The sequence below is a fragment of the Agaricus bisporus genome (assembly GCF_000300575.1).
Source record: "Agaricus bisporus var. bisporus H97 unplaced genomic scaffold AGABI2scaffold_8, whole genome shotgun sequence".
NCBI classification, from domain to species: Eukaryota; Fungi; Basidiomycota; class Agaricomycetes; order Agaricales; family Agaricaceae; genus Agaricus; species Agaricus bisporus.
Genome location: NW_006267371.1, coordinates 1,427,217 through 1,448,607, shown reverse-complemented (window position 1 = coordinate 1,448,607; position 21,391 = coordinate 1,427,217). Strand labels below are relative to the sequence as shown.

Genomic DNA, 21,391 nt, shown 5'->3' with positions numbered 1-21,391 from the left:
TCCGCGCAATCATTTTCATCGGCTTCGGGAAGTAAAACAAGGCCCACATTCATATGGTATATGAGATGCCGCGGTCCTAACCGGCGGCGTTGCGGATTGGATGTTTGATCGGCCAAGGTGAGAGACGTGATGTGGACAGTGGGCCATGCATGTTGCATTGGAGTAATACCGCAAACCGCATTTCAATCTTGTTTGCATTCCTGTTCAGCGTTACATCAAAAACCTTAGCAAAAAAAACTTCTAATAGCAGAAAAGTCAGCACATTTCCTTGGCGACTTCCAACCCATCTAAAACAAGTCATTCATCATTATCATTACCAAGGTCGTGTACCTACTTAAGAAGGTATGTCTTAATAGTATCAGAAGCGTAGAAAAAAATGTAACGGAAAAAACGAGGAAGGGCAGAGGGCGAGGAAGGGCAACCGTGCGTGGCAACCAACGTCCCACACACCTAACCCAATGTGCAATGAAACACACACAAATTCATCGTAGCAAATATGTTGGTAGGTAGGCTAATCGCCAATGAAGAGGAAATCCAAAATGAGTGGGGATAATACTTTGCGTGATAGGTACTTAACCAAAGAAAAATGCAAAAAAAAAAAATTGAAAAAATTCCAACCAACAGCCATGTGTGTAGTTTCCTAAGGAGCCAAGGGAATATTGCTAGGGACGGGCAAAAAGTAGCAAAGGGTAAAAAAGAAAATAAACGGAGAGAGAGAAAAAGAGATTACATTAATGGTGAAAGGATATAACAGGAGAAGAATCATGCGAATCCCAGTTTCTGGGTCGAACGTGCGCGTTAGAACGGGCTGACCGATAAACAGGAGTTAGTTGCTTGTAACGCGACCGACACGTGAGATCCAGCACTGTTTGGTCATGTGGTGATCGAAAAAGAGATGGTAAAGACGAGATAGGTCCCGGTATATATCCTCGGCGTGCAAAGCCAGAGAACGTCACATTTCATTGCTCACTTTGTGAGTTTGAGCGCCATCACTTTCTCTTTCAAAATCGCGGGGTAGCTGTTCATGAGATGCGCAAGGGCACGTAGGTCCTCTTGGTCGAGGAGGGAAATCGTAAATTTCGGCTATAAGAAACAATTCATCAGCTGTGGTAAATTAAGATCATGCATGAAACTTACAGCTCCTTTCACGCCGTATGACTTGATATGTTTGAATCTATATAGGGATGCACTATGAGCTCGTATCTTGAGTATCAAAGAAAGAGACATACAGCTTATCTCCTAACAGTTGCTTTTGCTGTTGCACAGGTTTTCCCGATAATCCATCAACGAATTCATTTGTCGTTTGCACCACAATTGGATCAGCTTTGCTCAGGCCACTAGGTAACACTACTTTTGGATCGCTCGCGACTTGAACAATTTCCAGAGCGCTCAACTTGGCCAATGCCGCCATGGTCCAAGTTGCGCTACTACTAGAACCAACCGCAGTCGATGCAGAAGTCGAGGGTGTAGTGGGCAGAGGAGAGGCGGTAGCCGAAGCTCCACGAGATGATAGGTCCGGAGTCCTGGGGTTCTCTCCTGTTCCTGAACCAGACACAATTCTTTTCGTTTGGGGAGTAACAGGGGGTGTCGATTTAGCACGAGGCTCGATAGGTGTGCGTTCTTGTAAACCGCCGGTATTATGATCATCATCACTTTCCAACACCAATTTCGCATCCGCAAGCTTAGTCCTCAAAACCTCGATATTGAATAAACACAACGCCCTTTCCCTCTTGGGTAAACTCATTACCAGATCCGTCAATTCGGACTGATTGTTTTTCTCAAGCTTGCATATTGCTTGATACATCCTTTCACGTTCCGATAACGGCGGAACGGATCCTGAAGGACTGGACGTCCTAGGGGGCGTGGATAGAACAGCATCGACAGAGATAGGTGTAGAAGGATGTTCAGGTGCACTTGCGGTGGCGTCTGGATTAGCAAGCAAGGAATCTTGAGATGCTGATGCTGATGGTACGGAGGATTTGGGTGGGGGAGGAACGTCCACGGGCTTCAAATTATTCTTCTTCCACGATTCGACTTGATCTTTTAATCGCTCAGGCTCATCAATGGTTTGGAGGACTTCGCTCAAGGAAACGGTGGTGAGAGCCTCGACCAATGCATCTAACTCAGTAGAGGGCACGATATCGAGGGACCTTACCCGACGCATCAACTCTCCAGTCAATACCTCCTTCCTAACTACAGGAGTTAATGAAGAGAGATCATCATAACGCATTGGCACATTCAATGTTCCAGAAAGCGCGGCCTAGAAGTAGATACATCAATCGTTAAATTTGATACATGGATCGAGTCGAATAACCCACATGGAAATAGCTTCCAGAGCTACGTCTGCCTCTGTCAGGACGTTCATTATAGGCGGCTTTAGGGGATGTAAGGGCAGAAGGACGATTCCGAGGGCTGGACCATCCTCCAACCATGGTTTCCCCCGCATCACTAGCTGCTGGGCTAGTAGCACCGCTAGAATTCCTGGGGTGACCATTGTGACCCGCATACCGTTGAGCCAACTTTTCCTGTCGAAGTTGTTTTGGTTCATGCAAGCGGACGACAATTGCTTTGGACCCTAGTTGAGCACCGTTCATGGCATGCATAGCGGCCGCAGCTATTCAAGGATGAACAAAACCAATCGGTTGAGTAGCAATTGGTGCGTAAAAGCGGGCATACCTTGATCGGGAGTCTGAAACGACACAAAGCCAAATCCCCGACTGGAACCGGTCTCGTCCCTCATTACACGAGCACTAAGATGGCCTTAATATGACGCGAGGCCACCACGATCAAAGGCACTAACCTGACGATCTGGCCGAACTAGATGTGGGGCAATGCATAATTCGTCAAAGCTACAGCGCCACCCGAAAGCCTCTTACCTGACGAAAATGGGTAAACAAGCCATTGGAGTCGATTTCGGAGTCCAGATTCTAGACCATGTCTGATAAGCATTTGACTCCACCGCTAATGTCATATTTCCAACCTTGCAGAATAAATTGCATGGGTCGATGAGACCACTATGGCTCGATGAGCCGGGGCCAACCATCGGGGCTAGTTGGACCTGTTGTCCAGGACCATGAATGAACGGACTACCAGGAGATCGGATAGGGTATGGTGCCCCATGAGGAGGCGAGTACTAAAAGAAAATGTAACCACGCGGAAAAAGACCAGCCCACGGCTGTGATGACATACCTGGAGCGGTGAAGAGAACGTGGTGAATTGAGGACTGACGGGAACAAAAGTTGGAGCGGCAGCATTAAAGTCAGCAACTGTGCCACTGGCCCTTCTAGGCGTGTAAATCTGAACAGCAATGTTGTGGCCCTCTACTTCCGCACAATGCATTGCTTCCTCGGCCTGCCGAGCATCATCCTCGCTCCAGAATTCGACAACTCCTGTATCTGCACCAAACTGAGTGTGAGCACGGACAGAAGCTAGTGCTCCAAAAGGACGGAAGATGTCGTAAAGCTGTGAATCTGTGAATCCGGGAGGGAGTTGCTTGATGAGCCTAGGGAGAGCGTTGGGAGGCGGAAGTGCAGTAGGCGGATTTGAGGGTGGAAAGGGCGAGAGAACGAGAGATGCCGGAGGGTTCGTGTTCGGAACGGAGCGCGCCTGGAGGACTGCAAGAGCCTTCTCAGCTGTAAACCGGGGGTCAGAAGACACGTATAGCATGACGACGCGGCGGAGTGAGTAGATGAGGACAGGATAGAACTAACCCTTTTCTAAAAATTTGAATTCAATCGAACCCGAAACAAGAGACGCCGCGCCATCGCGGATGATTTTTGGTCTGAAGGGACCGAAACCGGTGAGGGCGGAAGCAAGGGCCTCGTCTGTGACATATGCGGGGAGATTTGAGACGTAGAGGACGGGATCCTGGATGTACGGGTGTGGCTGGGGCCCGGGGAAGGGGGCGTCATGGGGGAGCGAGTAGGAGAGATCCATGCTCGAGCAGAACAAGCACAATTCGACAAGTAAACGCCCTCAGCTTATGTAACCCTCTCTCATGATCAAAACAATAACTTATATTTCTTTGTCCTATCTCTATTTACTTTTCATCCTACTGCATACAAATGTCAGTCTCCTGAATGTACCCACTGGCAACACAATACACTCACAGGGTGTCGTCTCCGCGTTATGGTGTGCGGCCGCCGCCGTGCCTGATCAGATGATTTCCGTCCCTCTCCTCTCAATAGATTCGACATATAATCAGCAATCCTACAAATAACAATCAAAAAACAAAACTTATGCAAAGGTCCCAGCTCACTCACCCAAAAGATGGTTGCTCTTCCGGTGTCGTTGTTACAGTGTCCGGTGATGATGGTAGTAATTGTGCTGATGCCTCTCCAACAACAGTCGATATGATTTCCACTCCCGTCAAATTTCCCCCTAGTGGAGCAGCCGCGGCGAACATAAATAATGTAGCCAGCACCACAACAGCAAAATTCCATCTCCAATACATGCTTTGTTTTCTGAGGTGGGTGAAGTGAAAGGCTGTGAGAGTATGTCAAGTGGGCGGCGTTGTATGTGCGGTTAAAAACCTTTGATCCTCTAACCAAGTGAATATATATACCCGCCAGTATGTTAACTCCTCGAGGCTAATCAGTAATTTACTTTCCCGCTCCAGTGAATCAACGATGGAAGTTGACCGCCCGAGTGGCAGGGACCTAGCAAACTGGGTAATTTCACCTCCCCGCGGTAATTGATTGATCCTAAAGACTCACTACTAACAGCGAGGTACCAATCAAATAGTATCGGACGAGAAGCGGGGCGAAAGGCTCTAAGGTCGCCTTCGAACTTCGAAGTTATCGGCCTTATGTATCCCTTCCCTCGGAGGCTCCTGTCCGGTGCCAAGATTAGGTGGCTCCGGTCTAGTACCGCCGACTCAAACATGAGAGACCTTTCATTGGTGTATGTACTTCTTGCCATTGGTACGGTGTAATGCGTCAGGGGGTGCGTCACTCACACTCCCATCACCGAGTACCACTCAGGAGACGTTTACCAATGATTATAAGACCATGACAAGTTCAATCACCATTTTCTCACATTTAATTGGCTCTCTAAGTCCATAGGGAAGGCGGCGGCCCATAAGCTCAAATTTAGAGAACCTATGATAAATTTTGTATTTGACACGAGGTTAAACGAATCTTCGAGGAAATTTGAATCCAGGGCAGCGGTGACATAAGATAAATCGATACGTTTTCGTCCAAAGTACTTGCGTCATACTAATCATTCATTCAAGCATCTTCATGCCTCTATACCCAAGTATGTACGATTTCAACGGGTGGTCATTGAAGCGCTGACCCAAAGGCCTAGACTGTCGATGGTCCAAAACTAGACTATTAGTCGATTGGCATGGTCTTTTTGCATCAGAGCCGTAAATTGATAAATGTTGATCCTATATCGTTCTGGACCATACAATCCTTCGAATATATCAACCATCGCCCATGCGGGTTGGTATTTACCACCACTGGGAATCGAAAAGAATTTACGCTTGAGCCTAGCAGTTAGGTTGTTTGAAGCCTTCCATTATTGCGAGTAGCACAAGTCCTTGTGCCAGACAGGATGTTGCCAAAAAAAGTTATTTGTCACACTAACATAAGACAGGTGGCGGTTAATAGACTAGGGAAAGTAATCAAACCTCCAAACGAACGAAAACGAAAGTGTCACCTGTATAAGTAACTTGCGTTAGTCTTTTTATCCAGGTGTCCATTAGAGTATACATACCGATTAAAACCTTTTTAAAATGAAGATAAGATACCAAGAAAAAGAAAAAAAGACAAAATCCCAAATTCAACCCGACAGACTTCTTTTCTCATCATCATCATCACCTATCATCGAAAAAAGCAACATCACAATCCAAGTAATTCTTCAGCGGATCTTTCCTCAACGCTTCCGCCTCGGTACTCGCGATCATCTTCGACCCGCCCGTTTTCTTCAACTTGATGACGGAATCTGTCAATCCGGCATCAACAACGGGTGAGGAGATTGTATCTCGAGTAGCAGTCTAAAGATACCGGAAATAAAGATCGTTAACATTGGAATCAATTACAGCAATATGGACCCCAAAGAGAAAACACCTACATCATCTTTGAATGGCGTGAACTTCGGCGTTGCCGGAGGCCCTGTGGGAGCGGTAACTAAAGTTGCGGCAGAAGGTCCGTCGACGAAAGGACTAAACGACGCCGTCCTTGATGTTTTTGGCGGCGGCGCCTTTGCCACCGCCGCCACCTTCGTTTTGGATGGAGGTCCGGTAGGTGGCGGCATGTCCCCCGGTCCAGAGTCCCGGTATACCGCAATTTTCGAACCCGAAGAAGACCCGGAAGCAGAAGCAGAAGCAATCCGTTTACCCCTCCCAGCTTGTTTCAATGTCGTACCTCCAATTTTCTTCACCTCTGGCACATTTTCTTTGACTCTTGACTTTCGAGTTCCTATATCTTGCCAAGAGTCTGAGGAATTTTCCATTTGAGATTCTGTACCAGACGGGTCAACGAATACCTGGAGTCTGGAGTTGGAGGAAGATGACATTGGGAGTGGAGTGGATACGCTGCGTGATATTGACGAAGATGAAGGTCGCGTGGACGAAGAAGAGGTGGAAGGCTTGAGAGTAGTCGCGAGGGCCGGTCGAGGTTTTTGCGAAGAAGCGGTGATGGTAGTGGTAGCAGGGGTAGGTAGAAGCATCATATTGCTCATCATCCGCTTCTGGAAATCGTTATAGCGTTCTTGAAGGTGGTCAAGTGGGTCTGCACGTCTGGCGATGCCGAGGCCATAAGCATCATCTGCTTCCTTCCGGCTAAAGCCAAGGCGGACAGTACCAAATGAAGTCAATGAGCAAGGGGGCGTTGAAGAACACTGAAGAAGAGAATACATACCGTCCATCTCTTTCGAGAACGGCCGCGTACTCCTCATACAGTAGAGCAAAACCCGTCCCGATTTCATTCACGATCAAAAACTTGTAAATCACTTCCGGCCTCTCGACATAACTGGCATAAAGCAACCATAACTTGAGGTATTTCATGTCACTCTTCCACTTCCCGCCGGCGTGATCCTTCAATACTCTCGTAGCTTCTTCCAGCAATCCCAAGAGTCCAGACTCGGCACTATGTCCTTGAGGATAATTATCTAAGGTCCAATTAATGAACCTCCAATATGCGTCTAATGCCTCTGATCCTTCTTCATCTTCAAGAGCAATTTCAACATTGATGCGTAGACGGTTCCGTGTGGCTGAAAGTTTGGCTTCGCGATGTACGTGGGGTGTAGAGAGAATAGCAGAAAGAGCTGTTACACGTCTGCCTGTTCCTAGGGGTTGAACGTTTTCTTTTGCCGCTTCGAGGACGTCGAAATCCACTATGACTGGATTTGAGTCTTGAAACACGTCATCCTCGTCGGCCAGCATGGTAAGTGAAATGTTAGGGTCAGTTTGAACTTTGCAACAGTTGAATATGGATGCACATTCGAGTACGTAAATTACGCTTTGGATGAACATTCGGTCACATGATCGTATGTTTTCTATTCTTGGAAATTCTATTTTCGTGGTTTGTATATCATGCCTACTACTTATCTGGTGCCAAAATTCAACTACTTTATCATGCATAAGTAGGCGAGTAGAATTCCTCGCGACCCGGGACCATTATCGGTGTCTAATTTACCCATCATCGTTCGATCCCCAAGTGTCATTAACCCATTGAACCATACACTGGTGAGTCGTACAGGTACTACCGCTGACGTATATAGATGTTTTATGACAATGTAACAAAACTAGCCTCTCTGATAAATGGAATCAGGCTGGTAACGCCGTCAGGAAATTGGGAAATTAAACTGCCTACGCAGTGCACATGGGTATGAGTTCGGAAATCGGCACGGGTTTATCACCGCTTTTGCACCAATCGCTGATCCATACGCACCATACCTCTGCAGTCGCCGGCCGCAGTTGGATAGCATGATAACTATTAATTTTTAGTGATGTATTTCATGAGTCCTTTGTTATATCCCGTATAATTTACGGTCTTGATGACCCTCGGTTTCCCTTTGGCCCGACGGCTCCGGGCTCAAAATCGGCCTTTCTGAAACCATTCTGCTGTCCCGGCGAAATATTTCCATAACGTAACCAGATGTTTCATTCCGATGGTCATTGGGAGTAATTATCCAGTCCCCGAGGAGAAAGTACTAGCTCGTAATATCATTTTGATGCACGATCATTGCTACTATTTAGGCATCATGTCTTCACCAGTCCAAGAGGTTAAAACCGGCTCTGAGTAATGAAGAGACACAAATATACCTCAGAAGTGGGAGCTTGACAAAGTCAAGGTCCTCCACCGATGGAAGAGGGAGGAATGTGGAATATATTGACGGGGATTAGATTGCAGCAATACGAGTTCGAGGTCATGATCAAGGTAAAAACAGTTGACAAGGGAATCTGTGTACCCGGGGATCGACAATTGCTAACATCGGAGAGTTGTTGGAAGTGGACTGGTTAACTCACACATTTAGCAACGTCATTTTCGCATAAATGCTTATGAAGGTTGAGAGCTTCGTCCTGGGTTTCAAGGACGAGGCCTACACTGTCGCAAGCAAGGTGTAGTTATCCTACTGAATATCGAAGCCCGTGCACTTTGAGTTCAAGCAATACTAGTACTGTTTGCGAGGATTTGCAGTCTTGTGAAACATTGATCCATTCATGGTCTTCACTGTCGGAAATCGTGAATGAGACGCCGATGTTATCGGGACGAGGCTCAGAAAAGTGCATGGCATATTTTGTTGATGGCGCGTCTCATAAACCAGGAAGATTAGGCTCGACCCCAAGTCTAAGGGATCGAGGTTAGGCAGGTGACGAAGGCCAATTCGCAAAACGCCGAAGGAGCAACCTTGAACTTTCCTTTAAAGGATATCATCTTCCATCTCCCGCTCATTGAGTCGAGGACTTTGCTTTTCGCGCTTTAAATCTTAGTCTACCGTGAACGCAAGAGCAGTCGGTAATGCCTGCGCTGAATCCGCCTTTCGCTATCGAAAGCTGATCCAGCCCTAGGTAACCAGAACTGATAACATCATGAAGATATCTGAAGAACCCCCCTCTGACGGCGAAGCTGCTAATACGGAGACAAGCATTGAAGTCGCGGGGGACAGTCCTACTACGACCGTCCCCGATGGTTCCTCTGCTTCAGATTCCGAGTCCAAAGATGCCCGCATCGCCAAAAAACGTCGACTTCATGAACCCGCCCAGCACGACGAGAATCAGAAACAACGCATGGTAATGGTACCAGGCTCCGCCTCCTTCGCGGGATTACCTTTCGATATACTAGAGATAATTCTAGAGCGGACAGGGTTTCCAGGCGATGTTATTTCTGTCTCAAAAACTTGTAGGACGTTACGTGAAAAGCTCAAGGAGCAGAGTGCAGCAGGTCTCTGGAGACGGATGAGGAACGCTGTTGCTTTACCTGACCCCTCCGATGTCAATTTCATGGAAAATGTCGAAGGTTCGAACGAAGTGGTTCGGGTTGAGCGGTTTGTTGGAAAAGAAGCGGAGTATACGGCATTCGTGTTCAGCGAAGGTGACTGCGAGGTATGGAGTTTATGCGAGCGGCTGGCAGGTAATTCGATAACAGCACATCCTATAGATTTGCGGAAGTACTTCCGAGGCAATGTTTTCATCGTTCGCGCTGAGATTGCGCCTGTGCGGCAATGTCAGTGCTTTCGCATCTAAGCATGACATGTATACTGACTAAATAATTTCAAGGATGACTGTCGAGAAAAAATGGGGTCAGTATTGGAAAATGGCTGGAATATTTCGCTCATTCTACTCGCAGAACGAATCTAGAAACGTGCGAGCTTGATGGGCCCGCCCCCTGGGCAGAATTTACCCCTACTTTGGAAACGCCGTATATCATTGGCAAGTCTTGCTATTTTCACATCAATGAGTAACGAAACTCATCATTTCGTAGACCCTCGGGGAAGACCTCGATACTGTAAGATAATTTCCATCACTCCCGAACTTGCTTCACTGAGAACCAAAATAGATCCAAATTGTTCAAGAATAACTCGGAAAGACTGGATTTCGAATTGGTATGTATGAACACCGTATAGGTGCTTGTCTTACGTTTGTAGTAGCTCGCTCGACATGCAAGAGAGAAGAATACGTGCAGCTCAAACAAAGGTTTGGATGAAGGTATTGCCTAGGGTCTGACTTCAAGAACCATTTCTAATCATTACTTAGTTCTGTGTCGCTCTTTGTGTATGGCGGGATAACTGGCAGGAAGGTGTTCGATGTGTCAAAAAGAAAAATGATACTCTGTACTTGAATTTTTTTTCCGGTCTCGGTTCTTCTTCTAACGAAACTTTAGGGCCAAAAATTTCGCGAAAAAAGAAGGCTGGAAATATATTGAAATGTTACATCAAACATCTTACGGGTGGTTTCATCATATAAAAACGAAGCGGCGCGAGGAAATCACTGAGGAAGGTACGTCCTCTCGACGATTCAAACCGAAATATGTGAATCGGGATGAAACATGTTGACAGAGCTGGAAAAGATGAGGCCTGTAATTGCCCACGAGTTTCATGATTTCAAAGTGAGAAACGATCGCAAAAAGATGATTAAGCTACGCGAAAGCAACAAGAAGGATATCTGGAAATTTTATCAAAAGCTCATGTCTCAGCCCACCATCTTTCCCATACTTCCTTCATTTGCACTCTTTCTCCAACTACCTTCGATGAAACTCTTGCAATCATCCGAGTTAATGGCAGCCAAAGTCGACGTGAAGACTGCTGTGCGTTCGAGAGGGTTTCTCAAAACAATGGTCAAGGAAGAAGTTGAAAAGTGGGTAGAGACGGCGAAACGCCAAATGCTAGCAACCATGGGTGGTTCAACTGAATGGAACCACATGGTGGCTGCCCGTCGGATGCCGCATCCGGTTTTGCGCCTCGACGCGAGATGGAAATGCAAGCTATGCAATACTGTAGAGCCCAAGTACGAAAATGATGGATGTCTTGATTTTGCCGGAGTTTGTCGGCACCAGTGTAGAGATAAGACCAAGCAAAAACGGGGAGAGGAGTCATCGGCAGCCTGGGATATCAATAATTTTGTGCGAGATGAACAGGTGAGGGCTTTCAATTCCCTTTATCTTGTCCTCGGTCTGATGATTTAAGCCAGGCCTGTTCTGCGCTAGCCACGTGTCTCGAGGACGTTGAAGACGTGACGGAAGAGCCATCTGAAACCTGGAAAAGAATCCAGCGAAAATGTTGGTCCTGTGTCAGTTGCGATCCTCCCCTCGTTGTTTATGCACAAAATATCGTAAATCTACCGTTCCATGTTATTCAACGCTATGCTGATACGTTCTCACTCAGGTTGGTCATTCGCATCGTCACCCGGTCCCGATGCGGATTCAGATTGTCGAACGAAATGCATTCTGGTTAAGAGAGCGTCTGCCAAACGCTCCGGGCATATCACAATGGTTGAAGAAGAATTACAAAGATGCAAAACCGTGGGTCGAAAAGGCGAATTATGGCTGCCAATACTGCCCCAAAACTGAGGAGAAACCTGCATCGGAAAAAGATGAAGACGAAAAGGTTCCTAGTAATCGTCCCAGTGTTTCGGAGATATCAGAAACTGCGTTAATTTCGGGCGTTAACGTCGGCGATGCTGAGGGCGTGGGTGGAAGCGAGACTAAAGAAGGTAGCAAGACTACTGCGATTGATACGGGAACCCAGGAAAAAAAGAAAGTATTTGAGAATAAGTTCAAATTCAACGGCTTGCGCTCCCATCTTAGTTCCAAGTATGTTATTTTCAACTGTTCATGGTGAACCATTACTCAAGATAACACTTCGTATCAAGGCACAAAATATATCAAATTCGAGATGAAGATTTTTGGTGCCATGAACAGATCCCCGAGTTTGACGCTTTCAGACTCTTTGTTGATTACATAAAATTACCAATTAGCCTCCCCTTCGTTTGATGTGTAATGTAATGAGTACTGTCTGTACAAATTTCGGCACCAAGAAAGTACAGAATTATAGTATTACCGTCGGTTTTGAGTGCATCAATTACTACCTGACTGTGACATGAATGGGCCTGAGTGGTGACAAGACAAAGAAATAACAATGTAGGGTATGAAAATGCATAAGATATCTCTCCTATGAGAATCACGACCATAAAGAATCAGCCATGGTAACAACATCAGCCATCTCTTTTACGTCGTGGACTCGTACGATCATAGCACCCTGTTGAATGGCGCAAGTGACACTAGCGGCGGTCGCCCAGACTCTCTCCTTCGGTATAGTTTGGCGACCATGATCACCCTTGGCCAGGATGCTACCGATGAAAGACTTGCGCGAACTACCGACCAGGGTTGGGAGTCCAGACAAAGGATTTCTACACTGTTCCCTATCTGAAGCAAATGAGCCACGTTACGAGAGACCTTAACAAAACGAATTCACCTCGTCCAATCTTGACATCATCAACCACTTGTGCCCCATGTCTCAGCAATTTGAGATTATCCTCCACCGTCTTACTGAACCCAATTCCAGGATCAGCAATGACGAGCCACCGACGCACACCGCCCTTCCCTTTGATGATATGTTCCACCTTTTCGCCAAGCTCCACTCTCACACCCTCCACGATAGCGGGTGTTCCATGTTTTTCAGCATAAGCATAAGCAGAATAATCTTTATCTTTTCCAGCATCTGCTCTCGAATGCATCAAGATTACGGGGGTACAGTATCGCCTTGCAATCACTTTCATCTTATTCATGTTCTCAAGTGCTTCCTCGTCACTTCTCCATTTACTACGTGGCCCCGTGAACGCATATACATCGTTAATGACGTTAGCCCCTCCTTCAAGTGCAGCTTCAGCAACTTTCCAACGGAAGGTATCAACACTGAGAGGTAGTCGAGAGCAGCTATTGCTATCCGAGGTGGAGCGCAAAGACTGAACAACCGGCAAGACGCGTCTACTCTCTTCGTCACCGTCGACTAGTGCTGCTCCGGGACGCGTCGAATAGCCGCCGACATCGATGATGTCTGCACCGGAGAGCACTGATTCTTTGACATAGACAGAAGCAGTGGGAAGAGTGTCGTGTTCTGATCCATCCGAAAACGAATCAGGGGTGACGTTTAGAGTGGCCATAAGCCGGGTTTTTACTTGAGGTTTAGAGTCCGTAACCGGATACAGAGGGGTTGGATGCAACCAATAGGTCAACGTCGCGGGAGGTTTTGATGCCGAGTAAGTCGAGTGATCTGGGAATGGGATCACTTTGCACATGGGGGGCTCGTCTGCTGCCCGCGGCAGACTTTCCAGCAGCTCCTTGACTGGCGAGTGTAGGACAGGATGAACGTAGTCTGGTATCATGCTAAGGCAATGTCAGAGTTTCGTTGGAAATAGTGAAAAAAACATACTCAGCGATGGGCCTCAACGCAAATTCTCTCTCCTGGATGCGGGGATGCGGAATCAGCAGCTGTCCTGCAAGGTCGTCGAGACTGGAACGTTGCAACGGAGCTCGTGTGTCCAAAACGAGGTCATCATAGAAGATAATATCGAGGTCAACAATTCGAGGACCATTTCGAATCGCGGGCGTTCGACCAACTTTTAGCTCTATGGCTTTGAGTAGCTGTAATAATGGTACAGGTTCCAAATTAGTTTCTACCTAAGCAAGCAATCAGCATCGGAGTCAGAACATTGCAGAATTGTTCTTACCAGGCAAGCGCCGTTGATAAAAGCAGGCTGGTCAGTAACATACATAGGCGCTGTTTCGTATAAAAAGCTCGTGTCAATGACTGAAACCCGAGACTGAGAGCCGGCATCTGGAAGGAGAGAAGATGGATCTTCTAGGAGGCAAAGAGCGTATTCAATGTTATGGAATCGATCTCCGACGTTTGATCCGACTGCAATTACTGCCTTGGAAAGCCTGGACGGTCGAGCAATCCGAAAATCATCGTAAATGCGGGTAATTTCGACTTCTGAAGCGTCAGCATAAACTAACGCGCATGGTTTTGCCGCTGAAACCGTGACCAGAGGCTCAACGTCCAAAGCAAATTCCTTGGCGAGAGAAGTAAGGGTTTCTTTAGCAACATGAGTTGTCAGCGCTTCGAGTGTTAAATATGAGGTTTTGCCTATTTCCTGGACCGAGTGAGACAAGGATCGACTCGAAGGATAAAAGAAGGACACACCGTCCAAAGGGTTCTTGTTAAATTTCGAAAATCAAGTTTGACGGAGCTGAGGGGAACCGCGTGGGCCTCAATAGACACGTTGACTACTACGTCCTGCTCCTCCACTCGTTCGACATCATTGACACCGACGATGGTGGGTCGGACAAAGTCGGTGACAAAATGACGAGTCCTTGCGATTTCCCATGTATCATTTTCTAGAGCGGACCATGCTTCTAGCCCCACATTTTTGCAGTGAAGCGGAGGTTTAAGCTGGATGATGCTAATTTTTATTTGCGCAATCGTAGCACTTTTAAGTACCTCATGCACCTCTGCTAGTGCACGATGGAGGACATCTTCCAGAGAGGGATAGGATATACCCGTAAGCGCAGCTTCCAATAGTTTAGACACGCTGGAGTAGTTTATAGATAGACGAAGGTCGTCGCTGGCACCAGCCGGGGAAACGTCGTGAACAATGTCGATAGAAAGGGATATGGGCTGGAGAGTGCCTTGGCCAGATTTTGCCGGCCACCTTGAGCCAGACTCCAGAGATACATTGAGATGACGTCCTCTAACACGGATGATGTCTTTGAACCTCGAGCTCATCGTTGAAGTGAATAAAGTTATAAACGCTCGTGAGATTTTCAATGACGCGACAAGTCACGAGATTTAATTAATTCGCGTTGATTGAGCTGAATTAACGCGAAGAGATGAATCAAATAAGTGTGCAGTCTCATGATTGGGTCTCGTGCGCTCGTTCAAACCCTTCAATTACGAGTGGGTTTGGCTACAAGCAAGCATGAGCGACCCCGGTAAGAGATATCTCTCAATTGGATTCTGTTAATGATGCTTAAAGAATGTTTTAATAATTCAGCCGCGACTCAGCGGCGCAGTGTGTACATAATCACATTAATACATTGTCGTTGCCCTCAGGAAAACACATGATAACATTAGCATTGATCACAGAGTCACATCCGGAGACATCAAACGACATAGCGGAACCCAGGAGCCTAAGAACGATACAATTCAACTCCAGCATCAAGACAGTGGGAAGTGAAAAATACCTCGTCAGCGAGTTCATGGGTATTAACCTTATCGCCGGGTTTGGGTTTTCCGTAGAGCCTATTTCTACGGGCATTATCCCACCGATAAGATATCTGGAACAAATGACTTTTATAACATAGTTGGGAGATGTAAATGTGTTTGAACTTACGGAGAGTACGGCAGAGCAGATAGCAGCGAGGAATTCCAAAGCACACAAGACTGTCAAACTATATAAGCTGACCGTCGCAGGTCGCCTTGATAGAGAGATACATACCAGCAAATCCTTTACTGTTCGCGCAAATCAGTACGAGTGAAAGATCGCCAGAAGAAAAAGCTTACGTATAATGCGGCCCTTCAATTTTTGGGAACAGATGTGTCCCCATAACACTTCCACATTGTCCAATTGCCATGAACATGGGAATACCAGTCGCTTTCTTAGTTTCAGAACCTAGGTTGTGGGCAACTGTGTGAGAGAGTGTAGCGTTAGACAATCAGACAACTCTGCATATGCATTCTGAGATTCTTACACCATGCGATAATCAAGCCAATGGTGGTATAAGTTCCGGATACAATACAAACCACCCCGAAGTAGCGGACATGGTTGTCGTCTTTTACGGTAAGCATCAACCTAAAACTTGTCAGAACAAGTCATTGAGGATGTAAGATTTTGAAAATTACAGGTATCCAATACCTCCGATCGCTGAAGAAGCGGTCATGAAGGTACCACGAGATTGGATTCGATCGGATGCCATGCTGAACGTAACAAGCAAGACGGCAGCCACGGCATAAGGTGGCACGGACATCAATTGAGCTCTGGCGTTATCTGTAATGGGGTTAACAGCCGAGCAAACGATTGTAACAAACAATACGAACTGAATCCGAGTGTCTGCACGATAGTGGGGAGGAATGCCGAAATAGATGCTAGAGCACCATTGAGCCCGAAATAGATTACACCCGCGATGTATATCTGAAGTGGGTATAGTTCAGCAATGACACTAAACAGAAATAGCAAAAATTTCTCACTCTCCAATCCTTGAACGCCATCCAAATATGTTCTAAAAACAACCAGTCAATTGCCTCACTCCCTTGTAACATGACAACGCTCATACCTTTGTTCACAGTCGCCCCTGTGTCTGCAGTTGAATCTCTGTTGATACGCTCGAGGGCAAGTTCTCGTTCGCGTTCATTAAAGAAATTGGTGACTTCCGGTCGATTAGGCAAATAAAATAGCGTGAGCAATGCGAGTAGGATAGGCGGTATTCCCTGGAAATTGGTCAAATTAATTGAACGAATGGGAAAATGAATGGCAATCAAGTCTTGCCTCAATGATGAACAGAATTCTCCAGTTACTAATCGCGGCGTGGGCATGTTGGGTACCGAAAGCAATCAAACCACCGAAAGCTCCAGCAACAGCGGCGAATCCAAACCAGTAAGCCATCTACCAAATGCTGTCAACAAAAGAAGTCTGTGCTTCACGCAAATATAAGCTCACCCGTAGACCCATCTCTTCTTTCGTATAGAAAAATGCTTTCAGAAATTACGTGAGTGTGGAAGCGAACACGCAGCCATGACCAACTCACAGAAGTAGACCGGGATGGCCGGTGCGAACCCTGATTCAAACATTCCCAGGAAGAGGCGACAGACTATCGCCCCAGCATAATTGAAAGCCGCCGCCTGGAAATCGTATTAATTGAAGAATAGAAATTTTTTTCGAAAAATGAACCTACCATCAAAGTGGAGGATAGTCCCCAGCCGGCTGCAGAACATGCCATCCATACCCGTGGAGGGCAGAGTTTCGAAATGACTGACGCAGGAATTTGGAAAATGATCTTGAAAATCCAGTTATGAGTCAGGCTTGTTGCCATCAATTCAGTGAAATCCATGGTACGCACATACGAGAAGAAGAAGACAGAGTTCACCCAGTCGAATTTTTGACCGGTGGGGTCGCCGTCTAGGATATCGTCAGCAAGTCCTTGAAGCCTCGCATTTCCTAGGTTCGAGCGGTCCAGGTCTAATAGTCCAGTCAGTCGAGTCTATGACCAACAAGCTGAATACTTGCATGCGAAGAGATATAGCAAGCAAGCGAAGGGCAATATCCGCTTGTCCAGCTTCCACACCAAGGCCTTTTCTTCCGCGAGGCGTTGGGGGTCAGGTATGGTTGGTGCTTGCTGCTCTTCTTCTGAAGATACATCTACAACCTTCGCGTCGTAAGTCGGTGATAGCTTTTCCTTGGTGATTGAAGACATGACAGGGGACAGCAAGGCGAGCTTCAAGCTGCTACACGGAAGACAAGTCGCTAAGCAAGAAAGAGCTAGCGCGCCCGCTTTTATGCTGCCCCTGGGAAACGTCACCACGCACCAACGTATAGACTATTTCCGATCCTCTGTCCCCGAATAGAAGGCGGTACCACCTCATGACCATTTTGTCCAGCGAGATCGGTGCGGGGTATGTATTGGCGGTCTGGGTGGTAGTGAGGGGTATATCTTTGATCGTACTCGGCATGAGATCCGACTGAAGGATGAACATCGTATCTCCTTCCGGATAACTGGTCTATCGGCCGACGCATCATATGGTGGGAATTCCACGGATATTTTCATTTTTCTCCCCTTGGCATTGGAGGTGCTGGGTGGAAAATATTCCCCTTTGACGTTGAGCAAAAACTAAAATACAAACCATATCCGAATTCCTCCCCTCCGTGCTATGTGGACTTTAATTCAACTTTTCAACATTACCAATGCCAGTCCCAAAACTCACCATACATACATGGTTATTTTTAGACGCCCATTCATTACATTTGTATCTTTGAAGCGTCCATCGAGCCGCTTTAAGGAAAAAAGCCAAGCCGGAATTCTCGAGGATAAACCACTTCATGTAACTTCAGACGTCAAGAATGCTCTGGTTATGGTTGCGAAGTAAACATGGAAAAGAGTTCAAATAGACGTCGACAACACCAAAATTATGTCTCTCAAATCGGATTCGAGCCTGATTTGTCGGGCATTCTGAATGATGACCGATAGGATTACACGTATGTGCGTGAGGATCATGTGTCTGTTTACTTCTAGTTACGTCCGATGAAGCGTCCAATGGATGACGAACTCTCGTTCGGGTGTCGCTTCAATGTGCCTTTGACTCTCATCGGTTCATCTGTGACAAGGATGACAAATCCACAACATTCTTCATCTCGATCGTATCCCCATCTCCGTGGCTGCATTGGATTGCGTTTGAAATTTTAATTGACCGTGTTGCCGTTTAAGGCGCGTGCCCACAGCCTTTGAAATGAAATGAAGTTACGCATGTTTTCGAAAATTGTACCACTGCATATCATTCAATGATCCTGCCGGGGGCAGGTCGGGCAGTTGATTTGAGACCATTAGCCGTTCACCAATCATTTCAGGTACTCAAACAGAATATTTACTACCTCATAACCATAAGCACATACATTTTATTAACACTGCAACGCTGAGTCAATACGACGGCAAAATAAATGAATCATTGGTCTTAATGTGATGGTATCACGATTTTGTCACGCTAGTAATCGAAAGATATTGGATGATAATGCTCGAATAATGCTCCAACAGTCCAGCCGCCTTATTGACTTAACATCGCGGTGTATTGTATCATGGCGGAAAGTCACTCAAGTTCGTTTCAACCATTCGGCCGATTCCCAGTGACTTTTTGACGTAGTTCTCAGTAATGTGATGTCAATGTTCGAACAAATACCCGGATGACTGAAATTTCGATAACTTAAACAGTGGTTGTTTTCATCATGGGGTATATTACGGCAACCATCTTCCCTGCGAGACAAAGGTATACCCGGAAATAAACCACTTGGCATCGGCCGTTGCAATTTGCAAACTTTCCCAGCATCTATTACCCCGCTAGAAGCTTATTTAGTGGAAAGGGACGGCTCTAGAAAACTCGACTGATTCTACGCCTCGCCCCAAGTAAGAAAATACAGAGTGAATGTAAAACGGCAGCAATAACCCCACTGCTGACAATAACATGGTCGGAGACGCAGAATACCCGATTCGATATTCATAGGACATCGAAGAAGGTCCTGTTCGGAGCTGCCAAGTAACGTATGTATATGCAGGCAAAAGCCGCGGTTGCTCAGAGCTGAAGCTTAAAGGTGCAAGTAAGTGTTTTATTCGGAGTTTAGCCTCCGATATTAGGCCAAATTGACTGGACACACGTCAAGCCTTGGCTTGCCAAGTCCAGAATCAATTGAATTTTTTCGAGGCTGGCGATGCATGAGGTCCACATTCACCGGGCCCTTATTCATATATCTTTCAAATAGACCACCTGCCTCGTTCGTTCTCAAAAATTTCGGACTTCTGATACGAAATGAAGCCGTATCAGCTATGTCACAAGTAAATTTGACCTACCGATAACATGACACCCGCAGGAAGAGTCATCTAGATGCCATGCATTCTGCTATTCACTGAAGAGGATATTTATGAGGTCCGGAGAACAGATTTTGGAGTAAAACTTTGAAAACAGAATGACATACCCTTCATATTAAACTAGCAACCGGTTTGCGAGTTCCAAGGTCTAAACAATAACCTCTGCCTGTTTATAGGAAGGAATTCAAAGCGTAGCGAAACTGAAAGTCATCAGCCTGAAAGCGTTTACATGTATACATGGAAGGATGTCAGTGTAAAGATCATATGCGAAGTCTATTTTTCACTTTGATCGGATATAACGTCCAAAAATAGACACTAAGATTGGCGCTGTCTTCGCTTGTCTTCGAAGTCCATTCTTACCCTATAGGAAGCTATCAATCATTATCAATCACTGAACGCCATACGTGACTTAACATGAAATTTTCGTAGTTCTCGTGTACGAAAGCAAAATGGAATCGCGATAAGTAATTAGGACTATTCCAGTATAGAACGATATATAAGAAGGCATATTCATAATTCAAGAGACGCCAGAGCTATTGTCGAGAAGTGAGCTGATTGAGTCTGGTCAGTTTGATGAAAAGTGAAAATCACTGAGATACTGACCATGGCAGATATGGGCGAGAGGTTTTGTACTCATGCAAGTATGACAAGAAAGGCAACGAGAAAGAGAAATGAGGTAGTACATGCGGTGACAAATATAAGAACTTGGAATCAGAATGGCGACGCCGCAGAATACATATAAATACAGTATGTTTTACTCCATCCGTTAGTTAACATTAGATGCACCGAGATCTTGGGTTCACGCAGGGTTCACGGAGCTCACTCTGGACTTGACCAATGATCAACTTTCCACAAGATACAAGGACTTCGATTTGTAGCTTGGCATATCTAGCTACCCACCTGCTTCGGAAAGGTCTCATTGCCAAGTGATAGTTCGCCCCTGAAATGTTCGGAGAAACGGCAGCATGTTGGAAAGGAGTAAAACCTCAGAATCTTGAGCTGTCTAACGCTTTCACTCGGGAAATTAGGGCTTTCAAATTTTACTGAAAATTGCGTTAAGAAAATTGCAAGACTTTCAAGTTGGTGATCCGGCTATCTGAAAGGGGAATCGGTCTTCCCAGACGGGGACACCACTAATTTGAAATTTCTTAAGTCTCGGTAATCGCCTTTCTGGGGATCTTGGAGGCTCGGTTTGATTCCCCATACCTGTGAAACAATAGAATCCAAGCTTTCTCAGCTGCACGGAGATGAGGAGTGGGATTGAAAGTTCATTCGGGGAAATCATCATGAAATGGAGAAACAGAACTCAACATGCTGATAGGAGGCTTCGCGGTAATAGTATTATGTTGTTTCCTCAGACTCGAATCACGCAAAAACGGATACAGGCCTATAAGTATGGATCAAACTCCTGGCGCCGCGGTGGATCGTACGGTGATGCGTTTTACGGAGACGTAGACATCGTTCTAGAACCTTGTTGAGGATAGGGCTTCACTAAATTTTGGGTTTTCGAATCAGGAAAGTGACGAACAGATTTGAATTCCACCCTCCTCCTCCCCCTCCACACTGACGACCTGGGCGTCATAAATTACTAATTATAAGCCGTAGATCACTTCAGCATTTGAATAGCGAAAATGATATGTCTTTCCTGAACTCATACCCGGGAAAAATAGAATTGGAGCCCGGGGTACTGGCTGAGACCTTTAGCTGGCCAAGACCAGCGTTCAATGAGTTCGTTCCCGTAATGAATACTTTTAAATCACCTCGTAGGCTTCACCGAGAAGGACCGATCACACTGAGGTCCGGTGTATCAGGTTTCAAGACCA

At 46.2% G+C, this 21,391-nt stretch overlaps 6 protein-coding genes across 6 annotated transcripts; 1 reads left to right on the top strand and 5 right to left on the bottom strand.

Moving 5' to 3' along the window:
- Positions 1–591: 591 nt before the first annotated feature.
- On the bottom strand, positions 592–3,936 carry AGABI2DRAFT_225236 (hypothetical protein; the record flags this gene model as incomplete). Its single annotated transcript, XM_006463379.1, has 10 exons — positions 592–1,083; positions 1,138–1,174; positions 1,230–2,260; positions 2,319–2,614; positions 2,677–2,750; positions 2,801–2,817; positions 2,877–2,927; positions 2,981–3,133; positions 3,190–3,632; positions 3,711–3,936. 10 exons carry the CDS (start codon positions 3,934–3,936, stop codon positions 967–969), a joined length of 2,445 nt encoding a protein of 814 aa, XP_006463442.1. The 3' UTR covers positions 592–966.
- Positions 3,937–3,984: 48 nt separating this feature from the next.
- On the bottom strand, positions 3,985–4,770 carry AGABI2DRAFT_194263 (hypothetical protein). Its single transcript, XM_006463378.1, has 4 exons — positions 4,716–4,770; positions 4,263–4,666; positions 4,110–4,209; positions 3,985–4,054 (listed from the first exon to the last, which is right to left on the bottom strand). The coding sequence occupies exons 2-4, from the start codon at positions 4,451–4,453 to the stop codon at positions 4,052–4,054; spliced, it is 294 nt and encodes a 97-aa protein (XP_006463441.1). The 5' UTR covers positions 4,454–4,666; positions 4,716–4,770; the 3' UTR covers positions 3,985–4,051.
- A 35-nt stretch (positions 4,771–4,805) lies between these two features.
- On the bottom strand, positions 4,806–7,387 carry AGABI2DRAFT_152609 (hypothetical protein; the record flags this gene model as incomplete). The annotated part of the gene is made up of 4 exons (XM_006463377.1): positions 4,806–4,828; positions 5,848–5,985; positions 6,072–6,784; positions 6,864–7,387. 4 exons carry the CDS (start codon positions 7,385–7,387, stop codon positions 4,806–4,808), a joined length of 1,398 nt encoding a protein of 465 aa, XP_006463440.1.
- A 1,492-nt stretch (positions 7,388–8,879) lies between these two features.
- AGABI2DRAFT_179790 (hypothetical protein) lies at positions 8,880–12,027 on the top strand. Its single transcript, XM_006463376.1, has 13 exons — positions 8,880–8,963; positions 9,017–9,550; positions 9,606–9,671; positions 9,725–9,747; positions 9,795–9,866; positions 9,930–9,953; positions 10,005–10,050; positions 10,202–10,278; positions 10,329–10,444; positions 10,504–11,081; positions 11,135–11,275; positions 11,329–11,756; positions 11,816–12,027. Exons 2-13 carry the CDS (start codon positions 9,038–9,040, stop codon positions 11,934–11,936), a joined length of 2,205 nt encoding a protein of 734 aa, XP_006463439.1. The 5' UTR covers positions 8,880–8,963; positions 9,017–9,037; the 3' UTR covers positions 11,937–12,027.
- Positions 12,028–12,040: 13 nt separating this feature from the next.
- Positions 12,041–14,727, bottom strand: AGABI2DRAFT_208226 (hypothetical protein; the record flags this gene model as incomplete). The annotated part of the gene is made up of 5 exons (XM_006463375.1): positions 12,041–12,368; positions 12,418–13,328; positions 13,375–13,622; positions 13,673–14,095; positions 14,146–14,727. The coding sequence occupies 5 exons, from the start codon at positions 14,725–14,727 to the stop codon at positions 12,124–12,126; spliced, it is 2,409 nt and encodes an 802-aa protein (XP_006463438.1). The 3' UTR covers positions 12,041–12,123.
- A 377-nt stretch (positions 14,728–15,104) lies between these two features.
- AGABI2DRAFT_152607 (hypothetical protein) lies at positions 15,105–17,411 on the bottom strand (the record flags this gene model as incomplete). The annotated part of the gene is made up of 15 exons (XM_006463374.1): positions 15,105–15,131; positions 15,186–15,278; positions 15,335–15,392; positions 15,505–15,628; positions 15,693–15,793; positions 15,844–15,988; positions 16,039–16,132; positions 16,189–16,220; positions 16,275–16,428; positions 16,487–16,603; positions 16,658–16,692; positions 16,746–16,839; positions 16,893–16,994; positions 17,058–17,176; positions 17,225–17,411. The coding sequence occupies 15 exons, from the start codon at positions 17,409–17,411 to the stop codon at positions 15,105–15,107; spliced, it is 1,482 nt and encodes a 493-aa protein (XP_006463437.1).
- Positions 17,412–21,391: the final 3,980 nt, after the last annotated feature.

Excerpts from the sequence above, each read along its gene's own strand:
- AGABI2DRAFT_194263 (XM_006463378.1), bottom strand. The coding sequence starts at position 4,453 with ATGTATTGGAGATGGAATTTTGCTGTTGTGGTGCTGGCTACATTATTT. Across the intron at positions 4,210-4,262 it reads GAAGAGCAACCATCTTTTGG|GATTGCTGATTATATGTCGA; the intron begins GTGAGTGAGCTG and ends TGTTATTTGTAG.
- AGABI2DRAFT_179790 (XM_006463376.1), top strand. The coding sequence starts at position 9,038 with ATGAAGATATCTGAAGAACCCCCCTCTGACGGCGAAGCTGCTAATACG. Across the intron at positions 9,551-9,605 it reads TCAGCGAAGGTGACTGCGAG|ATTTGCGGAAGTACTTCCGA; the intron begins GTATGGAGTTTA and ends CACATCCTATAG. Across the intron at positions 10,445-10,503 it reads CGAGGAAATCACTGAGGAAG|AGCTGGAAAAGATGAGGCCT; the intron begins GTACGTCCTCTC and ends ACATGTTGACAG.